We start from the raw sequence: 10,000 nt of genomic DNA, 5'->3' as shown, positions 1-10,000 counted from the left end.
TTCTGAATTACGGAGACAGTCTGAGTCTTCTATATCATTGCAATAATTAATTTAACAGACCCATAGCTTAATAACTTAGTATAAATTCATTTTTTTGTATGACATTACTCCATCTATAACTCATACAGCAGGCAATAAACTAGTTAGAACATTTATTAGTAAATATATTGATATTTCATGTTTAAATAGTATAATGATAAGTAACACGTGACAAAACAAGAAATTGGACATAGGCCTATAGTTTTTACTGAATCATAAAACATCAACCAGAAATAAACCAGCCATTCAGACAAGCTCATCAACAACAAACATCAACAACACAATTGAAAAGTATGAAATGATAATCCAGTTTGGTTAAGTCTCTCTCAAATTTCATAATAAAATAAAACTTGTGACCTTTATTTATGGAATTCAAACTAAACATCACACATTTCTTTATTGCTGTTTTTTTTTTTGTTTTTATTTATTTCTTTATTTTTATGTTAATTCAAAATAGAGGATCATTGTCAGATTTCCATGGTTGGCCTGCAGCTGGTCTGAGATGGCCTCGTCCCCAGAGACATGGTAGTTTATGATTGGCTCTCATCACTGCAACACTAGTGCAAGAGTCATCAGGTTTACGGATGATCTCACACCAGTCCGGATAGTCCACAGGTTTAGATCCACTGTAGGGAAGATTAGAGTTGGATCAGAACATATGTTGAATACTTTTTTGACTGTACTGAAGTTGTGAAAACAAACTCACTGGTCACAGCATCCTACTCCGAAAGGCTCCATGCAGACACACTGGTAGCAGTCACTGGTGATCCAGCTCTCTCCTATCCCGTAAACGTGTCCCATGTGTTCACAGCTCCCTGAAAATGCAAAACATCAGTTACTGTGACATGTACAGTGGTGCTAGAAGTACCCAGATCCTTTACCCAGATAGACGTAAAAATACTACAATAAAATATACTGCATTACGAATAAAAGTCCCGCATTCAAAAGTAGCATTTAAATATATGATTATGATTATTATTATTATTAACTTTATTTGTACAGATGCAGCCCAATGTGCATTACAAAACAGGATTAAAAACAATGTGAAGCCAAAAAAACCAAAAAATAAATAGCTAAATAAAATAATGATCGATAACAATATTATAAAACAAAAACAACATCTTTAAAACCAACAGGAAAAATTGGTGTAAATTTGCAGCTGGTCGAGGTGGAGTCTGTTTGAACTACTTGTTGGGTAATTTATTCAACATACTGTGCATCATATTCCATGAACTCATTATAAGTTTTGGATGAAACATTTGAATCTGGAGAAAAACCAGGAACTAGAGCCACCAAATAAACAAAGTGAGTAGTACAATATTCTTCCCTGAAATGTAGTAAAGTAGAAGTATAAAGTAGCATAAAGTATAAGCATACATACCTCAAAATAGCACTTAAGTATAGTAAATGTTCTTACACAACTTACTCTCTAGTACTAGACATGTACAAGCACACATGTACACAAACACACACACACACACACACACACACACACACACACACAGACACACACATACACGCACAATGTACCTTTGGTGTTGAAGAAGCACTCCCCACTGTTATACACGGAAAAACATGGCACACTGCCACTCAGGACCAAGAGTAAAACCAAGAGTACTCCTCCTGCTGTGTTTGCCATTTCTGAAAAAAAATCTGATTAAATGTACATGTTAAAATAGAAACTATAATAACGAGTAGAGAGAAAAGCCAGGTTGTGTCTTACCTGATTTGAACTTTCCACTATATCATATAGAAATCCTCTGTTGCTGTATTTCTGTCAGTGCTTCACTTTCTGCGTCTCTTGCTTGCATTCAGCCTCTTGTTGTTCTTCTCTGTTCCCTCTTGTCCCTCTTTGGCTCTCTGTGCCTCCTCTCCAGTGCCACCCTTGAACTGACGCACTTTCTCCCTGTGCTCTCAGATATTTATACTGCAGCAGCTCGTCTTTATCGCCGCACTCATTTCTACTTTCTTCGTTGCTTTTTGTCCACCCCCTCCCTCTCATTAATTGCTATTTTATATCTGCACACACACAAACATACTAACACACACAAGCATTATTATTGAAACGTCTGTCATGCCCTCTTGTACTGCTCCACAGAAATTGCCCCTGAGTATACAGTGTGCACCCTTTCAGATAACATTTGTTTCAGAGGGTGCCATTCGACCCTATCACTAAATCCACTATCACCATCTACAGGACAACCAGCCAGAGGCCTATTGTTACACACAGGAGGTGCATGTGTTTTTACAAATATGAACCTTTGACCCCAGCTCTGCATCCAGATGCATGTAAACGTATTTTACTGTGGCATTGGAAGAAAATAATGTTCTGAAGCATATCTGGTTTTTTGTTGTTAGAATCAGATATTCATTCTACTGTGTTCAAATGGAGATGCTTAATTCAATTTCATGTCGTATTGTTAATGAACAATCATGCAAATTACAAGATTTTAAATACGGTTTAACATGATTCAGTGAACTTTCATTTTCCTATTAGGAGTCTCTTTGACGTGATGTGTTTTTACGTCATTTTTTGTGTGTTTTTTTTCCTCTGCAGGGGAGGAGACGTGATATTTGGGGGCTTTTTATGTGAGTGGTTTTTTTTCTTCTTTTTGTGAGTGTAGGAGGATGGGATTCATTTTCTTTGTGCTGGGGTTTGTTTGGATAAACCATCTTGAGTCCTCAGATAACATGCATGTCACACAAACACACACACAAATTTGTTTGTCACTTTTGCAGAGATTTGACTGCCTAGAGGCTCAAAACTTAACCTATCCTCAGTGAATGTACAATTCATGTTTGCTCACACTGGACGTATTTGCAATGACAACAAACTAGGGACATAACTTTTATCTGAAATTAAACAACTATCAGGTTTAAAATCAGTCCTTAAACTGGTACTCAGATGTGACTACAAGTCACACACCCGGGGTCACACACCCAGACGCCCTCTAGTGCTGCAGCATACACATTGTTTTCCGATGCTCTTGTTAAGATGTATTCACAATTTCAATAGATTGCCTCAGATGGCTACTGTCCACCCTGACCTGTCTACCCAGTTTGCAATAACTCAATGTAAAATCACTTTTATGTATGGTAAATTCAATAGTTAGAACAATTATTAATAAATATATTGATATTTAATGTTTATATAGTATGATAAGTAACACGTGTGACAAAAAAAGAAATTACAAATATAGTTTTTACTGAAACACAAAACAACAACCAGAAATAAACCAGCCATTCAGACAAGTGTATCAATAACAAACATCAACGATTGAAAAGTATGAAATGAAACATACAAACTGAAGTAACAGATAATTCCTGTGGCAGGTTTTGTTGTAAAATCCAGCCTGGTTTAGTCTATCACAAATTTCATAGTACAATAAAACTTGTGGCTTTTATTTATTGAATTCAAAGATTCAAAGTAAAAATCACACATTTCTATATTGCTTTTTTTCTTTATGTTAATTGCACAGCTCAAAATAGAGGATCCTTGTCAGATTTCCATGGTTGGCCTGCAGCTGGTCTGAGACGGCCTCGTCCCCAGAGACACAGTAGTTTCAGTCCTTAGGAAACTTTCTACCCAGTTTCCTAACTGATGTCAGAACAGTTTTGGTGCCAAAAATGGTATATACATTTTTGAATACTGAGGCATCTGAATACTGATATTCATATTAGAAAATGAATGTCATTCTGTGATTCACATTTGTTGGCTGCATTTTCATAACATGCATTCTTACACAATAACTAATTTGATTACAAGGCAAATTATTTCTCACATGATTGCCATTCATTTTCCAGCCAGTGCTCCCAGAGGCTTGTGCATGTTAAGATGTAACTTATATCACAATTCATTTAAAAATAGACAATTACATAATAAAATATCATGACTGGGAGGGAGGAAGTTTCATTAGCCAAAAGTCAAAAGGATGTTCCCTCTATGTAAAATCAATTAATTAAGATATAAAAATAGTAACTGAAGGTTGGCGCTCACTATGTCTGATGCAATGGGCCATTATTCAGGAATGTGGAGACAGTAATGAATCACTGCAGATGTTAACATGCCATCAGGCTTTATTCCTGGATTCAGAAAAAGTCATTATTTGCACATTCCTACTGGATAAGAAGCAAAACAGGTTTGTCGAATTTAGCTGTAGAATGAAACAACTGCAGAAAGAATGAAAAAGAGGGAGTGATAGAACTGACTTCTCCCTGCTCCATCAACAGGTTTGACCGTGTTATGGTTTTATGATGTCACAAACCTGTATGGTGCCAATAACAATGATTGTTTGCTCATGGAGCAGGATATACTTGCATGCTTAGATCCCGTTGTGAAAAAAAGTGGTGTCGTTGTGTGTGTGTGTGTGTGTGTGTGTGTGTGTGTGTGTGTGTGTGTGTGTGTGTGTGTGAATACATCATTGTTAATGTTTTCTTTTTCTGACTGTATCTCTAATCCAAGCCCTACCACACATGCACTGTATGTGTACACTTTCTTATGAGAGATTATATAACAATATAATCATAACCATTTATACAAAGTTTACTGTTCAAAACCATTTACCTGGACATCTGACTGTGTAGGTCTGTTTTGCAGTGGTGCAGCAAAAGGATCAGAAGTCAATGCCAGACTCTGTAGGAATATGTCTGATATTTAGTTGACATCATAAAGCACAAGAACAACCGAATATCAAACATATCACACAGCCTCTAGCCAGTCAGCAAGTCGGAGCCTGAGCAGACTTGAAAAGCCTGTAGCAGACAAGAGAAACAATGCAGTGAGAAAAAAGAAGGGAGTGACAGATATATTCTGGAAACAGAAATGACCTGCACAACCCGTTCAACACAGGAGATACAACAGAGGAAAGGCCTTGGGGGGGGAGGGAGTCAGTAACACAGAGTCAAAGATCACCTATAAGTGGCTCGATTTGCTTCAGGAAACATGGGGATGATGGGAAACAGTGAACAGCAAAGACAAGAGGAGGAGAGGTGAGATTCACATGACGAAACACTTCGGTCTCTCAGCAGATCCAACATCACATGCAAGCACAAATACAAAGATACTTACCAACTGTCTTCGTCCACACATGGTGCCGCGTGTCCCATCAGTACAATAGCTGGTAAACAAGAGGTTAAAGTTAAAAAATGGGATTACTTGGAGTGTGTGTGAAATGATTCACAACTAACTGTTAAATGTGTGTGCAAGCTATGACCTGTGTGTGTGAGCAATTCCTCAGTGGGACAGCATTTATATATGCAACCCTGTGAGTTTGGGGGGACCACCTACACACACTCTTTTAGTGACACACACACAAACACACCACACACACACACAACACACAACACACAACCCACACTCACACTGAGTATGCACCATGTAATTAGAGGTATATTGATCAACTGCTGTGGCCTGCAGCCTTTCCTCCCCACATTAGCCTGATCAATAGATGTGATGTTCATCCTGCTGTGAGCTCCCTCTCTCTCTCTCTCACTCTCTCTCTCTCTCTCTCTCTCTCTCTCACACACACACACACACACACACACACACACACACACACGCGCGCATACATGACGGCAGATGCAGAGTCAAATAACTTTGAGTTATTGCCTGTAGGGAGGGCAAACGTGAACACATGACGGTCACTTCACTAAGTCACTAGTTGTATCCTGTTGCTACAATATTCCCTGTAAAAATGAAAGTATATCAAATGATGTATATGTCAAACAATTTATTTTAAGAGATGTATGTTTGTATTAAACATAGCTATGGCAAATGCATTTTAATAATGATGCTTTTTGACAATTTTTTCAGTTAAAGAAAAGTAACAAAGGGACTGAAGTAGCAGAGAGTAGCAACAAAACCAGGTAGATAAAATATATAACAATGAATTCTATTCTGTGTCAGCATTAGTCCATTTAATTTTCCTTCACAATACCCAAATCACTATTAAGAGCATCCACATGTGTGAGTATCACAACTGCATTCTCTCTATCTAGGCAAGTCTGGATCATTTATCTGCCACTATTCAGCCAACTTATTGAAATATTATAAAATCTCTAAATGATAATATTAAGAGACAGAAGTAAAAGTTATAGCTTTACTTCAACCAGTCACAGTATAAAAGGCTGCTTACACAGTAATGCATCAATAGTAATAATACAATAACACTGACAATGGTTGTTGCTGCCTAATGAGTACTTTTATTTTTGATACTTGAAGTACATTTTTCTGCTAATACTTCTGTACTTTGAAGTAAGATTTTTGAATGCAGGGCTTAGAGTGTTTAAGTATTAAGATGACCTCCACAGTCAAGGTGACCTCTGCTTGTCGGAATGACTGGTGATGTCACTACATCTGTGTCTTCAGTGGGGGAGTGTGGGTACTCTAACATGTGCTGAGTGCACATCATGTGTCAGATATGATCGTCCATGATGAACGCAACACTTTCACCTGTGGGTGAGTGAGGATTTTTCTTTTTAATCAGCGAGAAGCAGGTGTGGAATAGTTGGAGCTGATAAGAAATACATTGTGAGAATGAGAATTTATGATTCATAGAAACATCCGGTACTTTACTGTGTCAGATATATCGCTATTATGTCGAGTTTTCATTTACAAACATCAAACGACGTCATCAGTGAGAAACAACATCCTATTTTTTTAACACAAAGGTACATTACACATATTGTTTTAAATCTCATCAGATTAGATGTTGCATTTGGTGGACAACAACCCTTGTTTATGACATCAGTCAGACTGACTGTCCCCCCTCTGCTGTCTCTGTATCCTCTCCTGGTACGACGCTGACCTTGTGAGCCTATTGGAGCGGAATGATAACCCTCTGATTGCCTAATTGTGAGCCTGGGGGGAGTATTTTAATCTCTCACAGATGGACAGCAGCGTGAGGCAAAGTGCGAGATGGCAGTATACAATATAAAGCAAAATGATTAAAAATGAACTATATGTGGTTTAAACCTATTGTTGTCTTGCGTGACCAAGTAGTATTGTTTTTTTACAGTCTAATAATTCACTCCTAAGTCATTAGTCATCGCCTCCACAAAAAGTGAAAAAACTCATTTACCTCTGATTTAGTCAGGGATTAAAGTTATTATGCTTCCCTGCCACATATTAAAGGTTCAAAGATGAAACAAAGATCAAAACTTAAAAAAAATCTTTGAACAAGTAAAAGTTAGTTTCATTTTCCATGCAGATTCATCAGTAAAGTTTTACTGATGTATTCTGACACCCAACTGCTGTAAGGCTGCAGCATTAAAACATCCAATTATACAAAACATCAATATTTAATTTTGCAATTTAAAAAAAGAGAACAAAATCCAAATAGAGCCAAATTGCTAATTTTCACATGTGCTGAATTCAGGGAACATACACATTCAAATGAAAAAACTAAATTTTGAATCTCAACTTTATCGTTTCTGTGACCAAAGAAAAAGCTTGTACTATTGATAAAAGCAGACTAATAAAACAACAAACTTTTCCCTGGAAGTTAAGATTACATCATGATAAAATGATCATGCATACAAATAGGCATTTTATCAACACAGAAAAAAATAAAATGTAATTTTTAATTACAAAGCAGATCATGCAGTCTAATAACTAGGTACAGTCATGAGCAATATGTCCATAATGATGCCTGTGCAGTTGCTTAAATAACTATAATATAATAGGGTGCCCCATGGCTTTATGGTGGCGACCATAAACCTGCAATGTCCCTAGTTTGACTCCAGCTGGGGGTTTTTGTTGCATGTCATTCCTTTTCTCTCTCCCTTCATTTCCTGCAATATCTCTACAGTCAAAAACTCTAATAAGCCATAAAAATGCCCTGAAAATACCTACAAACAAATATTACATAATAAACTTGGAACCTTACAGCGAGTAGACCAAATAACAGAAACAGCTGTTCAGTCTAATGCAATATAATACCGAAGTCCTACAATGATCATTACCTTTGTGAACACTAAATTGTTTAATTTTTATCTTTTTCATCTCCAAGTAAAAGTATTCAAAGCTGCTGTGCTAATATTATTCCTTACATTGAAATGTGTGTTCTGACACGTGCCTTTCAAAGTGTACTGGGAGGTAAACACTGTTCTGCAGTGTTAGTAGGTTAAGATACTACACACACATAAAACATGTAGGCATAACATTTTATTGAAAATTCACACTCCAGTAGAAAGAATGACGCTCTGTACTCAGCCAGAACACAAACTGCACAGCCAGAGCTTCACCAGGATAACAGAGTGAAGTTATAGGTAGTGACAGACCAAGGCTTTGGGTTCTCTGATTGGTCAGTTTCCCTCCCTCTCTCTCTCTCTCTCTCTCTCTCTCTGTCTCACACACACACACACACACACACACACACACACACACACACACACACACCCTGAGGCAGGGTCACTAAGAAACAGAGCGACAGACAAGGTTAACAACGATTATTCAATACCTATACTGTGTTTTCAGCATTGGAGGTAGAGGAGTTATCTAACAGAGAAAAAAACTTGATGAAAACTAAAGGCCAAAAGGTAACGTAATGTACTGCAGAAAGAAAAGATCAGTGGCAAAAGAAACAGAGGAGGATTTTGTCCGTCTCTTTTATTCATATTTCCTATTTACATGCAGTCAAATAGGTGGCTTATCTGCGAATGGTGTTAGGAATGATGTATTTCATCATACAGCTATGATGAATACATCATGTGGTTTGTCAACATTTATCTGTCCACTTTCTTCTGATCTCACAGTCTGCATTAATCATTACCAGGATACAGGTTAGTAGGTAAGTATTTTACAGCCATGCCTTTATTAAGCCTCACACCCTGACTATTGTGTGCAGTGTTGTACTGTATATTGAGCATTCTGACATACTGATGTGAGTGATTGAGCAACAGACAACATGAAGCCGAGCAGGTGGCGGAGGAAAAGCTGGAAGGTTTGTCTCCTTCAGGTTCATTTGCAGTGGGAACCTGCAGGTCCTCCCAGATCACATCACTCCTCTGTTTTTCCCGCCAGCCCTACTCAAAAATGTGTCTTCATTCCTCTTCAGTTTACCATCCCGAAGGTGTGTCTGTGTCTAAGTTCATACACACTACCCACCAAACACATAACCTTCATCCTGTTCGGTCACATTCTTTCTCTCAGTTGCCAGTTTATTACTTACACCCACCTTAAAGCAATCCAGTATAATACAACAGCCCTGCAGGAAGTCCAACCATGATATATATCCTATAATGTTACATTTTCAGGAGCCTATAGAAAGGTGTTGATTGAACTGAATGCTCATTTAGAGGGCTGCAGTTTGATGTCATTCCGAGTGGCATTTCTAATATTTAGTAGATCGCTTGACATAAATGGGGTGAACACAATATTAGAAACACCTCTCAGTTTAACACAATTCAACAGCACCACAAATTACAGCCTCGAAAAATACAGTCCCTTCCTAACGCTGGACACAGAAGTCTTTAAAGTTCTCAGAAAAAGTACATTTGAATACTTTCATGACAACTACTTAAACTCTCCTCTGCACAGATATTACACAAAATATCACAGGAAACCATCACTGAAAGCTTGAGATCAGGTTATATTTCTGGAGATCTACTCTGCTGTTTTGATATAAATTACTTTTTTGGTATTTTTTCTGTATTTTAATGAAATGTTATTAAGAAGGGCCTTGGTCAGGGAGGTGACTAAGGGCCCAACGATCACTATAACAGAGCTTCAAAAGTCCTCTTCAGAGATGGGAGAACCTGCTGATAGGACAACCATCTCAGCAGTACTCAATCAGGCCTTCATGGTAGCGTGGCCAGATGGAAACCACTTTGATAGCTCTAGGAAAATAAACTGACAACTCTTGAAAGGACCTACCAGGAAGAATGAGCTGCTCAGACAGAGGAGTACAAAGTTTGTAGAGACTCACCCATGATGACTCAAAGCTGTAAATGCTGCCAGAGA

At 37.8% G+C, this 10,000-nt stretch overlaps 1 protein-coding gene across 1 annotated transcript; it reads right to left on the bottom strand.

The window, feature by feature from the left end:
* Positions 1-139: 139 nt before the first annotated feature.
* msmp2 (microseminoprotein, prostate associated 2) lies at positions 140-1,999 on the bottom strand. The gene is made up of 4 exons (XM_056381489.1): positions 1,763-1,999; positions 1,570-1,680; positions 746-854; positions 140-665 (listed from the first exon to the last, which is right to left on the bottom strand). The coding sequence occupies exons 2-4, from the start codon at positions 1,676-1,678 to the stop codon at positions 488-490; spliced, it is 396 nt and encodes a 131-aa protein (XP_056237464.1). The 5' UTR covers positions 1,679-1,680; positions 1,763-1,999; the 3' UTR covers positions 140-487.
* Positions 2,000-10,000: the final 8,001 nt, after the last annotated feature.

Source organism: Seriola aureovittata, chromosome 7, assembly GCF_021018895.1.
Source record: "Seriola aureovittata isolate HTS-2021-v1 ecotype China chromosome 7, ASM2101889v1, whole genome shotgun sequence".
Lineage (NCBI taxonomy): Eukaryota > Metazoa > Chordata > Actinopteri > Carangiformes > Carangidae > Seriola > Seriola aureovittata.
This window is presented reverse-complemented; position numbering and strand designations above follow the sequence as displayed.